The 17,463-nt window shown below is 38.6% G+C and overlaps 1 protein-coding gene across 1 annotated transcript in view; it reads right to left on the bottom strand.

The window, feature by feature from the left end:
* MSH2 (mutS homolog 2) overlaps positions 1-17,463 on the bottom strand; it is a 51,680-nt gene that overhangs the window by 17,328 nt on the left and 16,889 nt on the right. Inside the window, exons 7-8 of the mRNA XM_055816215.1 lie at positions 7,387-7,586; positions 2,188-2,297 (exon numbers count right to left, since the gene is read on the bottom strand). Coding sequence (XP_055672190.1) covers positions 2,188-2,297; positions 7,387-7,586 — 310 coding nt within the window. The remainder of the gene's footprint in view (positions 1-2,187; positions 2,298-7,386; positions 7,587-17,463) is intronic.

Genomic DNA, 17,463 nt, shown 5'->3' with positions numbered 1-17,463 from the left:
ACACGCTGCAGTGGCAAAGTTCTCCAGTTGCTTAACCAGAGATGTGGACTCCACAAAACAACAGATTACGAGATTTTTAGAGGACCATCTTGAACTTGGAGGCTTTAAGGGGTACGAACAAATACATTCCCTGTTACAACCCTGTTGATAGGCCTGCTCCTCCTGTTCCCTTAAATAATTCTGCTAAAAGAACAGCAACGAACATTTATGACAAAGAATACAGTAGAAAAGACAATTCCTGGTTTTGTAGGGCAGATCCTGGATCTGAAACAGACTCTGGGACTATGCTGAGCTCACCAGCTAATCTGAAAAACAAGTCCTTCTGTAAAGGGCTGTACTCTTGAAACTCAAACCAAAATACTACATACAAAAAGCACCAACAAACTTTGAAGTTACCCTGACTTGAGGAGGAGGTTGGAATATAGTTTTTCAAAGGTCCCTCGGGATTTTGTGAAAGATAGGAATGGAAGTGACAGTTTCTCAACTTCTGTTATAGCTAGGTAAATGAATATCCATATCCCACGCTTTTTGAACTTAGATGTTTCTTTTTATGTTAGAATGGATTATTGACATACTTTAGCTGCTATGACAACTTGTCCTTCGATTACACTCAGAGCAGAGCTAGGTATATTGTTTGAACTCCCTAAAAATCTAAGGAGGACTTCAAGTCAAAGTTCAAGTTTTAACATTCATAAGGACAAGGTTTATTCTTCTGGTGAAACCAGTGCTGGCTCATCTGTAGCCATTTTCCAGCATCCTGAAGGGGAAAAAAACAAAATCCAACACACCCCGTTTCTATGGGACTTGATGAAAAATAACTGACTTGTTATTCTGTTTAGAAGGACAACAAAACATTTTTAAAGTAGAAGCTGAAAAGAAATTTGAAGAGCTGGACTATGAAGGGTGAAGGCTTAGAACAGCTGTTAGTTTTAAAGAAAACAGAGTCCCAGAGCATACAAACTGCATCAACAGATGGTCTGTAGCTAGTATAAAGCTATAAATTTCTTCATTAGCATGTATCAGAAATTACAGCAACATGTCAATCAAACAGCCTTTCCTTAAACAAAGCAAAATGCAGTTGATGAATGCATACACAATACAAAGAGATAAAATGCAGCGCTTCTGCCTTTGGAGAACAAAATGCATCTTTCAAAGCCACTGCAGTTTTCAGGAGCTCAACACTTTGCCCTTGCTACCATGCCTGGCACATGGTTAGGTAGATCTCTTATTTCTACAGTCAGCTGAGTCTGACACAACAATCCTAAAAAACTCCCAAGTTTTCCAAAATGACTGAAGCATCTTATTGAGAAAGGAGCATTAAGTAAGTTTCTAGAAAGCACGTGCATTTCAAAATGCATCTCATCAATTCTCCAACAAATGCAATGGGGAAAATAAATGTACAAAACTCACCAGAACCCTGGTGTTTCACTCATTAAACAACATTTCACGTTTTTGCCTGTGTCCTAAGCATTCAGTGTTAAACAGCAATAAATTAGTCATTTATACCCATCCCTTCTTCTTTCTGTTACAAGTTTAAGGAACACCAATGTTCCTTCCAGCTTTCTTTGGCCAATTTTTCCTCTGAAAAAAATGCTAGTTTTCCTTTGCAAGCATAGTTCTATCATCAGAGATATTTTATAAGCAAGTGTAGGTGCAAGGCTAAGATAATTGTAGCAGCTTTCTCTCTAGTGAGAAATGTAACTGTAAAGTCAAGTCAGTCTTTATTACCTAAGTCAATAATTTCTCAGAGAGGCAAACTGTTAGTTATGAAGACTTAATTCCACCAAACAGAACCAAGTCTAATGAACTCTACAAAAGCAGAGAAACATCTTCTAACTACATTCTAGATTTGAGACATATCACAGTTACCTTGAAAATATGAAGCAGCAGAAAAGCGACAAATAACTTCCCCACTTTTAGTACTGATTAGGTTTTTTAAAAACTCTTTCAGATCCACAGCATTCGTGTACCAAAGCATTTTTTCATTGGCTAGATAATTTTAGACAGGGGATGAATATCCTCCTGATATTCAACTGCTATACTAATAACCGTCTTCATACATTCCACAGCTGAACTAACTACTTAATATAGATGACCAATTAAATTTAGTGAGTGTGGAGCAGATTGCAAAGTTCAATAAGAAACTTTAATTGCTAAGCAAACCCCCTCCCACACACCAGCTCATACCTTATCCATGTCCAATGTTGTTTCTATCATCTCCAGAAACTTTGAGAAGTCAGAGTAGATATCATTAAGAGGTGTTATAAACACTGCCAACAACAACATCTGGTGAGCTCCTGTTAAGAACAAACAAGAAAAATTATCATTTGCAAAACCCCACAATTTTACCAGAATTCACTTATGCAAGATAAACAGCACAACTATATAGCTGATTCATTTTTGTTAAGATTGGTTGTGATTACTTCACTGACACACACGTATCTTCTTCTAAAACCGGCATTATACAGTTTATATTCTGATTAAGCTTGTACTTTGTATCTGGTAGTATTAAGTCCCTTCTACTATGAGTAAAACTACAGACAAACAACAGTTTGAAAGCAGAGCCACTGCCTGAACATTACCTTTTCTTGCACATAAAAAGCTGAAACCGCTTTAGTAAAAAGTCTATTCTACAGCAAACAATTTTAAAAATACAAAGTGGAAGTCTCATGATGCACACTCAGTTTTTAATTTTTCTTAATTCAAAATTACAAGAAATTGGAGATATTTGGTAGGTTACAACATGGACACAAATAAAAACTGAGGCCTATGTTTTTGGGGTTTTGTTTTTCTTAAAAAAAGACCACCTACTCTTAACCAGATCTTTATAGTCACTGATCAGGAAGTCAAAAATAGATTAGTCTTTTCCAACATATTTTGTTAGCACAGATACTCTGTAGCACCAAGTATAACTGCGTAACACATACTGGTTGGAAATCCATAGAACACTGGAACCATTGAATGAAAAACGCAGTTCACCGTTAACTCAGCGTACACAGCTATTGCCAAATGAAAGTAGTATTTTCTTCAGGCCTACAAAAATAAGCATCTACCCAGCAGCCAGCTAGGAAAACGTTCTGCCAATAAACAAATGTTAATACCTTTGCAGCCACTTCAAGTTATGATTTAATCACAGAAAGGTTAGCATTATTGACTATACAATTTACACAAAATGCCACAAAGAATCCAATACTATGAGCTTATAAATCGTTGGATTATGCACAGAATTACAATATCTGGCTCCGATGGCAAGGCTTTGCACATTAACAGAGAAACACAGAATGAAGTCTGGCCATTCCACAGCCTCCCAACTTCTTACCAGACTAGGGAAAGAGTCCTAATCTTTAAGAAAAATTTCCATGCAAATTTATAGAAGTCACACAGTGAGGACATGATTACCCAAGGGAATGTCTCTCCTCTCTCATCATTGTAACTTAAGTAGAAAGAAGGTTTTTCCCTTTTCTCCTATGCCTTTTTGCTTCCTCACTCCCCCAAACTTTTAAAGTTAAAGGTCTTAAATGATTAGTATCTATCAACAGACAAAAAAATTACACATCATTGAGGGACTGTTGAACTTGTAAAAATGGAGTCTTCTGCTGACTAAAAATTTTCAAAATTAAGAGCCGAAATAAAGTGCAGTTTGCTTTTTATTCCAAATCTCATCTTTTTTTCCCCTCCTGTAAGAAGACACATCTAAACCAACATAGAAAATAAAAGGAGACAGCAAAGAAGAGATTGAAAAGCAAAACAGAAGTTTCACGTTCATTCACCAGAGTGAACTTAGCAGTTCCCAGTGCACCACCTGACAGTGCATCGCACACACAATGAAATGATCTTCAGTATGCCTGAATTAACAAAAAATGATTGTGCTTAAATTGTAATTGCTACTTTTAAGTTTATTTTCTTGAAAGTTGTAAGTAGGAAAGTTTCATTATACCATTTCATTATTTCAGTTTGAAGAGTACATCTTCAGACACAATAGGCAGATGTCACATTCAAAAATTAGAAAAATATTAATTTATTCTGTAAATAAAGCACTAATGTACTTACGTATATTTGTGATACAGTTCAAAGTGATACACTGCAAAATAAATTTACTCTTTCAATCCAACTTCATATTCAGAATCCAACACTTGAAGTAAAATAGCGGAGTCAGTGACTGCTGAGGATTTATGAAAGCTGTATGTGTATGCTTTTCTTAAAAGCCTAACAGTTGGCCTTAAGAGACTATGGGCAAAGATCACCACTGAAAAATTCTAAATTAAACTCCAGCTTGTCTTGCACCTGCATTCATAAACTCACATAAAAGATGCATGGTAAAAAGGAAAACACGTTTGCACCTCCTTAACATTATCAGCATGTAAGTGAACCACAGAGAGAAAGAATAATAGACCTTTATCCTGCCAAAAGCAGAGATGCACACTGATAACAAAGCTTATCTCTTCCCAGGTACAGTTTTTAACTTGAACCATAATTTACTTACTGAAGCACAGACAAGTGTTTATTACATGCATTAAAGACTACTATCGATATGGTTTAAAGCGTTGTACAGAAATTAAAATCAAACACCGATCTTCAAACTTGAGACATTTACAGTTAGTTTGGCAGGAAACAGAAGTATGAGAACTGACACTATTCTATCAAGGGAAAGCAGAGAAATCTCAATGACTAAATGCACTTAAACCAGCCGTTTTGATGGTACAAGAGGTCTTAGAAAAAATGAGGAGGAAAAGACAAGGAACAAAATGGAAATGGGGATAAACTATAGTACGGGTTTAGCAGAGGTGGATCATACATAGCGCAACATCTGCCTGAGATAACAGACTGCCTAAGAGAAAGAAATCTGTAGACCTAATCTGGGCTTTTCTAAAGCATTCAGTCGTATCACTTGGGATGCTAAGACACAAGATTGATGATTAATACAATGATCAGAATGCAAATAAAGAGGACATCACCAACTTGCAAAAGATGAATGAGCTGGAAGGGCATCAGCAATACAATTCCTCCAGGGCTCATACAAGCATTTATCTTTTTAAGATGTGTGAATTAATAATATTAATGCACAAAAGGCGGCTGCTTATAAAATTCACTAATATATACAATGTGGAAGATATCAGTAGCTGAAATTGAAGCAAAATGAATTAGGAACATAACTATCTGACCTTGAAAACTGGGCTAATAGAAACAAAGTAAAATTTAACAGTAAGATGACACATTTATAAAAATTTCCAGTATGAGCAGGGAAATAATCAGCTGGAAATGACAAAGGATGAGTAACAGCTTAGTTTGGTTACAACATGGTTATAACACGCCAGTACAACAATCATGGAAAGACCAATACTGGAACATGCAATAAGAGGTGTTTTCAAAAGCATTAAGGGGGTATGGTATACAGAACAGTAAAAATATGCTGGAACCCAGCATACAATTCCTGTATCCTGCATATTTACAGGCTTAAAATAAAGAGTGTCAGTCTGAGATGGGAAGGAAGATGCTTCAGCAGCTTTTTGAAGACAGACATCTTGTAAGTACCTAGATTTTATGCCCCAGCAATTTGAGTAATGAACAACTGCTTGCTTTTGCCAGCAATAGCAAAATGATTTGATGACTCAGAGTCTTTCCCATCTTATGCAGGTTTCTTATGTCTGAAAACCAAAAAAAGTCATCTTCACGCATTATCCCTATCCTCAGCTTTCACCATCCGTAAAAACAAGCATCTCAACAAAGCAGCGCTTCATACCAAGGGAAGGGCAATCACTGCTGATCACTTCATGGTGTAGTTGCTCTATCTCCCCATAGCCATTCACAAAAAAAAAAGTTAGTTCTGAAACTGGCAGATACTCAGAATTGTCAAAAAAGTTTCTGACTTTCCGTCTCTTGATGAGTTAAAAGACTTTATACAGTCTTGAAACAGGAAAATGATCAGATCCAGCCTGAATCAGTCATATAACACAAAATTACCAGACCATTCTTGTACTTAAACAAAGGTGTACAAGTATAAAGAAAAAGAAAAATAACATGTTTCACTGATTTTAAATTATCCTAGATATACTGCTGATGAATGCCCTACTAAAGGCTGACTGATTCATGTGTAAAACAGCAAGAACCTTTTGCAGTCTATTATTTTTTCCATATGGTGAGCTTAGCAGTTTGCCGGATACAGCTTGCTCCTCAAAACTTCTAAAAATTGAATTGTTTTCTACCCCAACGTTACGACAGAGAAATTCTGTTGATCCAAATGACAACTAATACAAAAAAAAGCAAAGAAAGGAAACAAGTATTTTGAACTAATACACCTCTGTTTAAGATGGAGATCCAAGAGCTCCAGGCCAAGGCAAAAACAAGCAGAGTCTGTTTGTAAAACCAAAGGGACACGACTGAGGTCTTAAAAAAAAAAAAATTATCTGCCAGTTCCTTCCCAGTTTTGGATCTTAACTGCTTTTGGAAATAATACAGCCAGCAACCAAAAATTAATGTATTTTAAGATTAGTATTTTAGAGGATAAGTTGCATTCCTTGAAGTCATAAAACTATCGTACAGAAGAGCATAACATACTGGGCAACATTACTGCCTGCTCAAATACAGGAACAAAATTTTTGTAACTACCATTTCAAAAAATATTTCTCTTTAAGGTTTTGGTGCTTGTTTTATGCAAAGAGATTTTCAAACAATAATTTATGGGCTTTTACAAAAATATGCTTTCTGACAGGCTAGGACTGCTATTGCTGTATTGAGTCACCCCCATTATGCTGACACAATCTTATCCTGCATTTTCTTGGTAACACATAGAAAAGGAAAAGAAAAAGAAATAGCAAGCTTTGTATTTTCTAGACTTGTTTGTCATAGCATTGAGCTTCCGACTAATGAAGATAAGCAGCAACACTCTGCCACATTACTCTTATGAAATGCAGGAACATCAAGATTAAAAAAAACCAAAAAAACACACCAACAAAAAGCCATTCAAATTATACCTATAATGCTTATACTGTTTTTTTGTGTTTAATTACAACCCAAAGTGCAAAGTGTCTTCAAAAGGAACACAACAATATTGTATGAATGGTATCTTGTTTGTAAGATCATAATACACACACAACTGGTCAAGAAATCTGAGACAAGTCGATGTCAAAGATTACCAGACCACCACCCAACAGTCCAAGTATTTCAGCTAATTGGAAGGCTTTTTTTCATGTGAAGATTTGAGTATGTTAATTTTTAAGTATCTGACTGGCATTTCAGAATTTCTGCTCACTTCAAATTCAGACATCTTTAAGCTTTATTCCTGCAACAAATGTACACAGGAAAAAAGTAATCTTTGGAAATCTAGGTACTATTTATTTGCATCATCAGTGAATTATAAAACATTGAAATAGATGGAGGTAGCATTACCGTCATGTTTTTCTAGTGCTTGTACAACATTAGGCAGTTGCTTAATAGCCTGGTACATTCGGTAACAGTCCTGTAAGTTTGCTGCTTGTCTCTGAAATTTTTTTGCCAGCCGGTTAAGATCTGGGAAGCGACGCAAGAGATCTTCTTGAAGGCACTGACGTAGTTCGGGATCCACCACAAAAGCTTCAACCAAATTTAACCTAAATAAGAAGTTCATCACAATGATTAGTATGGCATTGTCTGCAATTCTTTTATGTCACTAATTAGAATGAAAACATTTATCCGGCAGTTTCTATCTATCCTTTCTCTATGGCTGTATCCATTGGCCAAGTTTCCTGATGAAAGAAGAAATGAAACTAGAATAACTCAGGAGCTGAGAAGGCAAGGGTACTTATAGCCCATGTCGTGCTCCTGTAGTTTTTAACAGTTGTGGTACGGCAAGAACAGCATTGGAGCCAAACAGTTTCAAATACAAACACCAATTATTTGTTCTGTTAGGTATGTCAAAGCTCAGAATCTACTTTGCGATTAATACTTTCCCTGCACCATAAAAAAAAAACCACATCCAGTAGTCTAGGAAAGAATAGGTATTAAGTCGGAAAAACCTACACTGTTGGAAAATTCCCACTCTTGGCAGAGTTTAGTTGCCTGTGGTCAAGACAACATTGTGACTGGGCAGCTGTGCAACCCTGCATTACAGAATCAGAATCCTTGAGGTTGGAAAGCACCTCTGGACATTGACTACTCCAACTCCTTTGCTCAAAGTAGGGTCAGTTAGAGCCAGCTCCCCAGAATGGCACGCAGTCACATTTTAGGCATCTCTTAAGGATGGCCCCAGCATCAACCCCTGGCATACACCATGACAGACGGGCCCCCAGCTAGACTTCATGCCCCTCCCTGATCACAATCCTTTGAGCCTGCCAGTTCAGCCAGTTTTTAGTCCACCAGTGTCTACTTATCTAGTCCATACTTCACCAGATGCAGTGGGATACAGTGATAAAAGCCTGCTGAGGTGCTAAAGTCAAGAAAAACAACGTTAACTGTTCTCCCCTTACGCAACGACCTAGTCAATTTGTTGTAGAATTCTATCGGGTTTGTCAGGTATGCTTTTCCCTGCCAACTACTTCCAATCACCGCCCTACCCTTAGTATATTTAGCAATGCTTACAGGATTATTTGCTCAGTCACCTTCCCAAGGATGAAGATAAGGTTGACCAACCTGTCATTCCCTGGACAGTCCTTTTTGCCCTTCTTGAGGACTGAAAGAAAGCAAACGTCACTCCTACCTTTGGAAGCCTCCTCAAACAATCATGACCTGAGACAACCAAGATTCGTTCCCCCAGTGACTCACCACTTGTGGGTGTATTCCTTGGGTCCCACAGACTTGCATGTGTCAGATTTGTTTATATACCTGGCAACCTAACCGCCCTCTAATGAGGCTGCGTCATCTTTGCTCCAGACTCTGCCACTGGTTTCAGATGCTTGGGATCTCTGAAGGCAGATCGTGCCAGCAAAGACCACTGCGAAGAGCTGTGTAAGGAAGAGGTGTGGGAAGCCTTGTCCTGGGGTCTCCTCACCCTCGCTCAAGAGCTGCATTCAAACTAAAGCACTTGTCCTCGGTTCTTACCCAAGCAATGCTGCAGCCAGGCCTGTGCTGCCCACACACCCCACTGCTCCAGACGTGACCCACTGACTTGACTTCCTTGCTTCATGTCTGACCATTACTACAGACTTGCCTGGAGACCAACTGTTGGCTGAACCTGGTTACTGTCACCAGATAAACCACGTGTCTCACACAGGTTTTGAGGAACTGCATCCTTATCTGTGAGGGTACTGTCTCTACCTGCCTCGTCACCATGACCTCCAGCTTGCTTTTCCTTCAGTCTGTCCTTGTTGCTGCTCCCTAACATTTTGGATTTTTTTTAAAAACAGTGAAATAAATATTCTTTAAGTGCTGAAAGTAAGCATAAATCTCAATGTGAAGTGACAGAGCATTAATTTATATTTTCCCCACTAGAATGTAAGTGAACTTTCATACATTTCTCGCTTTATTTTTTGCACTGGTTAACACTGTCATCTTTACATATTTTACATTACTTTGCATTTGCAGTTAAACAAGAAGTCAGATACTGTTCTTCTGTAATGCCAGAAAGGTCAATGTTCTTTGGTCACACTAGGAATAAGGACAAACTCCACCCCTTCAGAGACCTCCTCACATGATATACTGCATTGATTTCTGGTTAATCACATTAACATGTCATCTATCAGCATCTTGGCTTCAGAAGGGATGTTAATTTAATTTAGAGACATGCCAGCAAAGGACAACTTTCACCATATTATTTCTGCTGTTTTGTTTCCTGGCAAAAATGCATCAGTTTCAATAACAAGATCATTTGCATTTGCAAACTGCATTGGAAAGGACAATATTTTTTTGTCATTTTGAAAGCAGTAATCTCTACATCACGCCATGCGGTGTTCTGCAGAGCACGCTAGATGCTGGAAACAGTACACAGCAGTTAACATGATACACTGCCTCAGCTAGTTAGCAAAGACAGCCACTCAAGAAACAAAGGCTTTCTCCAAGGTAACAAAGAGATAGAGCGCCCTGGACAGGTAGCAGTACATTTCTGCATATAAAAAAAATTCAAAGGGAACATTCTTCTGTTGCTGAAAGTGTTCTGCGCACACCACTCCAGTGAACCTTCTGTATTATACTGAACAAAATCAATGAAAAACAGAAGAATCCTACCTCTGTGTTTATCCCTTCAACTACTGCCTTGATAAATAAGTTTAAAGATTGACATTACTGACCTATAATGGTGCTTTATTTCCAAAGAGGATAGAAAACATGGGGAATCTCTACAAGATACATTTAAGTTCCAGCATGTGTACAGAGCTTGTGAGAAGTAGACAGGAATATACTTAAGGTATCTGCTGCAAGAACGCACAAGATTTGTATAAGAAACATCAAAATAGCCAAATAATTTCCAATTCTGATCCCTGTTGAGGTTTCCGAGCACAATTTCTAAGTTTCAGGCTTCTGTCAAACACTTTGGAGGAATAACAAGAATTACATGATCTGGTCAAAGCAGATACATTGCCATGTTTATTAAAAATCCCTACAATTTACTTAGCCGATGTGACTTAAGACTTACATCAAACAATCTCCTCTCAGAAGCACCACCAGCAACTGGTGACCAAAAGCACTTTGTAAAGACTAGATTTTTTTTCTTAATATAAAAAAAAAAAAAAAGGCACCCACACCAAAACTAAAGACACCTGACACCACTGCTTAACAGCCTAAATACAAGGCCACTAACCAGATGTCTGCCTACCTTCCCCAGGGGATTACAGAAGGAAGAAATCCCATCTGAAGGTCTTCCCTTCAAAGTATCTTCTGCCTCTGTCAGAGCTTACTGAAACTAGGGGCAGTATCTGCCATCCTGTTCCTCTTCACAGGAACCCAGTAACTTGGTTGGTTTTAGTCCTTTAATATGAAACAATTCCTTTGGCAAAACCAAGACAGGATTCACTGAAAACTTCTCCATAAAGCATACACGTGTTCCTACTATCACCTTGCTTGGTCTTTAGCAGTTATGGTCAAGGCAGACACAGGAGGAATTGTACTATTCTGATATTATGTCCTCTCACATTGCAGGTGATACACAAGATTTGTAAACCCATTTATTACTTCTCCAGTATCAAAATACCACCACACACCAATCACAGAGAGGCAGTAGTCACAAATTCCTTCAAGTTTTATCCCCTACAAAACTGCAAGAAGTTTTGGTTTAAAATACCCTTTCTTCACCTAAAAAAGGTACTACAAAGAAAGTAAGATGCATTTGGAGTATTTATCCAATTATGAAAGTTAGTTTTAACGTAGAAAAATACTGCTCTTGCCTGTGCTAGGAAACCAGAGCATGGTGGTTTCATCCATACTGCTGGAGCTACAGACTCCATGATTTCCACATTAAAACTTCCAGTATGAAAAGTATTTCCCTGATTTTGATGACCAATCTCTGAATGTGAAAAATTCAAGTTTTTCCTCTACATTAGATACCATCTTGCTGTCTGATAGCTTATGTTTAAATGCAGAGTATTTAGTTTCTCTTCCAAGAGGTTCTTACACAATCAATACTCCTGGCACATGGACATACACACATGGAATCACTTCCTGAAACTTACTAAATTTTGCACTTGGAACAAACTAGCAGCAACAGTTTATATAAAGCCACCATACCTTATCTTTAACAATCCATCTGCAGAGACTTGCCTTCAACCTGACACACAGATGCCTAACACCCTTTCTGAATACATGTAAAGCTCTGTAAGACACAGGCAGGTTACATTCTTCCTTTCTATACATACTGCTTTATACTTACTGAAATCCAAACCCATCCTTGTTCTGCCAGTCAGTCAGCCTGTTCTGGTTTTTATTAAAAGTTTGGTCCTTATTTGTGTCACCCTATAAAAGCATCAGTACCTTATTCTCTAATGATCAGGATAGTGGCTAGCTAATATCTCAAGTGCATCTTCTGGGCTCTTGAGCCTACCTTTGCCAAGATTAAAACTTTTTTTTTTTTTTCTTTTCCTTGTGCATTTTACACAAACAAACCTTTCACTTTCACCCCAAGACTCCCTCAGCTTGTTCAACAACCTCTTGGATAAGATCTCCTCAAAAGTCTTTTAAAAGCTCTAATTTATTCTTTTTTTTTTTTTCCTCTCCTTTGTATACAACGACAAGTTCAAAGAGTTCTCAGCTCAGCATGACACAATTTTCCTCTGCCAAGGCCATACTAATGACTAACATCTCATGACCTTCCTAGCACTGTTCTATTTCCTTTTTCCCCTGCCCCGTATTTGCTGACCACAAATACAAGGCTGACAGGTTTGCGTTCAGGCCAGGTTTTCCATAAGTTTCCTGTTGGTATGGTAAGGGTGTGATGGTATAGTAAGAATACACAGGGCTACGTTGACATCATGCAACTATAAGCCATGCCTAATGCTCAAAAGTAATAATGAAATCAAATGACACGTCGGGTTTTATATAAAGCTCAACTAAGGAAACAAAAAAGGAAAATGCAAGAAGAAACAAATAAAATAAATCCGAGAGAGTGCAATCAAACAACAACTGACCACATTGGATAACTTGTTTCTGCCACACAACCAGAAGTGAAAGGAAAATAAGGCAACACTTTCCACCACAGATCTAATGCAGCACAGTCAAGAGAACAGAAACAATAACTAGTGAAACCACACTAGAACATAAAACACCTCTTTGTTTCAAGACAGTTATTTAAACTTGCAAATTAAACCACAAGAACATCAAACAATTTCAGTTAATACAACTGAAAACCAACACAAGTGCTTTTCTTCAACTTGAAAATTACAATCTCCCCTTTTTTCCCCCTGCTATTCAAAACCATGGTTATTTATTGGCTTTGAATTCTGTGCAGTAACAAGCAACATCAGGTTTAGTGTGCTCTAAGAGAGAGAGACAGAAGGAGGGAGAAGAAAAAAAAACCTCACCTATCTCCAAGTTTCTGTTAAATATTCTGGAATCTAACTGAAAGCATTTAATCTCTTCCCGTATTTTACTGTTGATAAGAGCTGTCTCTCACACCTACCATTAACAAAAGACCAAAGCTCCACACCAAAAGACGACAACAAAAATGTGTTTCTGATCTAATGAACGGCACACACTTCCCCAAGTCTCATCACAATGCTTCCATTCCACTGATGTTTACATCTCATTTGACATCAGAAAAGACTGCTTCTTCCTTTGCTACACCTATACCGCATTTTTCACCACAATTTTAAGGTTACTGCACTCAGTCCTGCCACTACACAGATGTTGTCAGAAGGGTTTGTTATATTTCTAGGCTTTTACGGAGCTAGATGGAGAAGTTTAAGTTAATGGGAAGACATTAAATCAAGCCTGATATGTATACAGATTTCATAGAACAATGAAAACAATTCTGTCTATAGAAATAATAGCTAAACTAACAGATTAAAATAAAAGACCAGAGTTAGCATGAATAGAGTATTTTTAATGCCTGAGCAGGGTCAGCCAGCACACAAAAAACTAACAAAACAGCGAGAGGTACAAGCTGAGTTATAAAGCACCCAGGTTTTAATTTCTCCTCCACCAACCTGCAAAACCCTGCGCAGTTCTGTGTCTGTCTGTGCGTGCAGGAAAGAAAAGGCTTCCTCCAAGCACTGCTGCTCAGAAAAAGCACTGTGTTTTTTTATTAATATTATGAAATGTGGATCTATATGTAATCAGTAACATATATATTTAATTGTCAGTAATACATATATTTAGTCACTACTACAGAGTAGTAACTTAAAATCCCGAATTCTGGTAGACAATTTTGTAGGGACAAATGATACTAACTAAAAATTCCACACGACACAAGGAAAAAAGTGTTAAGACTGAAATCAAATTAAGAATGCCCTTTTTTACGAGAAGCTGACTTACTTTTAAAGATGATCTTAAAGGCTGTAACTCCCCTGGCTATAAAACAGCCGAGTCTTCTGAAGAGCATGCATTTGTATTCTCTGCCTGCTAAAGGCTGTCTACAACTGCAGACTAAGATCAACTTTCCTGTCCAACTCTTCATAGAGAATTTTATCAGAGAAACCTCACTGTACAAAAGCAGCATATTAAGGACTGCTTTAAGACAGCTAAGACTTCAATCTCACCACAAAAGTTTCAGAATATGCACAGTTGTAAGTTTAATTTCATATTTCCTTTATACAAAGGAAAGTGGAAAACACTCATGTACCATTAATTTCAGTTTCCCTCAGGTTTCTTTCAAACTCAGATCTCTTCTTAATCCAATGTAGCGGAGGTAAACCCCTCCTGGACACACTTAACTAAACAATACTGATAAATTCTTCTTTTCTAATCCTATAGAAATTACAAGAATAATATCATTAACTACAGCCTCAGGTACTGCCTCTTCGGGGGGGGGGGGGGGGGGGGGGCGGGGGGGGCGGGGAGCCAAGCCACCATCTTACTTGTTCTAATCAGGTTCTCTTTTCCATACAAAGCACCTGGGATTTTAAGATTTTAACATCCTGAAGGAAGCCTACTACAGCAAGTTGCTGTAGTCAATTAATACCTGCATTTGTGTTTTCCAGCCAGAAATAGGCAAGGCACTGTCCTAAGCTTCCTTTAGAAACTCCCTGGTGACCCAAACGGTCCCCAGGCAAACATCTCTCACAAACATCAGCCCAAGACCAGTCATCACCACCTCATGTAAGCAGTAACTATCACCTTAAATTTGCAAAGCTCTTTTCATGATATAGAATCCCAGTATGCTTTACAACCTCTGAAGTATCAAGACAGACACCTAAGATGGGCACACAGGAGCAGAAATCTGCTATCTGAAGCCTAATATTGAGAACTACTTTACTCCAGCACACATTTGAGCAGCATAAAGATCACACTGACTATCCCCTGTCATTTTGCCCGATACAATGAGAGTTGTTACATGCATTTACAAAAATAACATTCCAAATTTAGTGCGCAGGCAAAAGCTGCCCCGGTCTCCGGCAGCGAACCTCCAGCTGGTGGCAATATTTACCCAAGCAGCAGGAGCAGCCTTGCAGGGGGACCTGCCACAAGCACCAGTTCTTCCAGTACTTTAAGACACAAAGATTTGAATCCAGGGTTTTGTTTCATCAACAACTCAAACCACTGTGAGTTGTATATATACCCCTCTAGCACACCTTACATATAAGGGAGAATACCCCCAACCAAGGGGTCAAAATCTTTCTGTTAATTTAATGAAATGGGTACAATTTGGTCCTACAATATCATTAGGGTGCAAAATCTTACGTCTGAATGAGCGTCACAAGTTGTTCATTTGAGCTCTCTTTCAGCTTTCCCAAATACATGTGCATGCACAAGCGTCTGTAGTTCAGCAGCAGGCAACCCAACAACTTTAACAGGCCCGTGCGAGAGGCTCATGCCCAGGTAAGAAAGGCTTCTTCCAAAAAAGCACGCTGCACCTTCACACTTATTCCCCTCCACACTAAACAGCTCAAGTTCTTCTGTCTCCTGCCTGCTCCTCCCCAAACCCTGTGACCCGTTATCATTTCTTCTTAGCATGCTAGCACAAATTTGGTTTGGTTTCCTCAGTTAAGAAACATGCTATAAATGCTTCTGTAGCATCAAATGACTTGACGGTTTCCCTCCCTGAAAATCACCATTACAACCTAAAAGAAAAAAAAAAAAAAAAAGGAGAAAAAAAAGAGCTAAACTAAAAGACACAGCTTGCCTAAACAACAAAACTTTTCAAGACAACAGTGATGGAGTACAACAGTACATACATCCTCAAATCACGATTTTCAGAATTTAAAGTGCGTTAGTGTTTTACGTGGGGAATGTGAAATTCCAGGCTTCTAGCAATGAAAAGATGTGTAATAGAGTAATCACAGATACAGCAAACCAGGAACAAAGAGCCCCACAGTGATGCACCTTAGTTTACCTGTACTGTCCGTATTCTTACAAAGACAATGGTGTCATCCCAGTAAGATCACAGCGATCCCTGTACTCTGATTATCTTCCTACCCTCCTAAAAGACTCCGCAATGATTCACAGGTCTAGACCCAGAGAGTTTCAAAACTCCTCTGCAGAAACAAAGAAGTCATAGAGCCCAAGCATGACCTGGCTCAGTGGTCCTGCTGTTTACACAGGCAGGCCACACAGCACAGATGAAGAAAAACTGGCTAAAGCAGCTGCAGGCACCTTGGGCTGAGGCTGAAGGTGATGCTCCCCTCACTAAACACACATTTTTGGTTGCTGTGGCTGTGTTAGCTTTCCACCGGTGAGGCTCCCCTGAACTACCTCACACTGGGGTGGCCCTATCAGCTGTGGACAAGCCCAGTTGTATCCTGATGCTGGTTTAAGCTGGCTAGGGAATTATGCCCTCAAGCCACAGTCCTACAAGTATTTCCAAACTGGCAGAAACCAGCACTGTCACCACAACAAGCGTGAGGTAGTATTGCTGCCTGCTGCTCCCATACCTTCGCCCTCAAGACAGAAGTGAACTAAATCAAAGTATCTCCAGGCAAGTATCCAAAACCCTCAAGATGGATTTAGTACTAGGAATCGGCCTTCATTCCACTACTACAGGACAGGTCTTTGGATTGAAGTTGCTACTACTGGCTTTTAATCTCAAATGTATAACTTGAAGCAACCATGAATATGCTGACTATATTTTTTGCAGCTCTGTTGAAGTACTACATTTTTATTATAGAGTCCAAGGGCAGCTTTGGACCCTAGGAGAGCCACAGAAATCACACTGCGCACACTTCTAGGGTGCTGGGTACACAAAATGCTACTGAGCAGCTGGACGAAAGTGCTCTACCTCAGGCTCCCTGTTATTTAACCTGAAACATTAAGCAACGTAAGAGAAAGATGCATCCAAACATCAGTCTCCTGCCTTTTCTAATTTTCCTAACCAGCCCCCAAACCATGCTACCATGAAGACAATACTGGGTATTTGTAACTTCAGTACAGGCGACTTACAGATATTAAATTCAATAAATGCATTCTTCCAAATAATCAAAGTTCACTCCTTTACATCAGTTAAATGTATATAACATAAAACTACTATGTATCAGGGAAGCAAGATTCTTTTCCCACCCTAATTCCTACATATACCACGTGAGTATTCTGTCAAAACCTAAGGATAGTAAATTAAACCCCTGAGATTATATCAGGGGTACCAGGCAAAAATAACTATTTTCTATAACAATCAAGCAAAGCTTTGGAAGCTCTATGTATTGACTGTGAGACTGCAAGCTAATGAGCTCAGAATAAAAAAAAAAACAAGCAGGATTATCAGAAAAATATTGTTAACTCCACATAATGGATTTTTCCTCCAAAGATACTTACTGCAGTCTTACGTATTCTGAAATAGGTTACCAATGATTCATTATTTTTGCATAAGTGTTTGAACATTTTCCAACCCCAGCAGATAAGGCAAGGTAAAGAAGAAAACAATTCTTCAGCAGAAAAATAAAATCTTGGTTCTTATCCTTGCCAGCAAGGTACCACTTG

This window comes from Falco peregrinus, chromosome 11, assembly GCF_023634155.1.
Source record: "Falco peregrinus isolate bFalPer1 chromosome 11, bFalPer1.pri, whole genome shotgun sequence".
Lineage (NCBI taxonomy): Eukaryota > Metazoa > Chordata > Aves > Falconiformes > Falconidae > Falco > Falco peregrinus.
The sequence above is the reverse complement of the archived record's forward strand: the minus strand, read 5'-3'. Positions and strand labels throughout refer to the sequence as shown.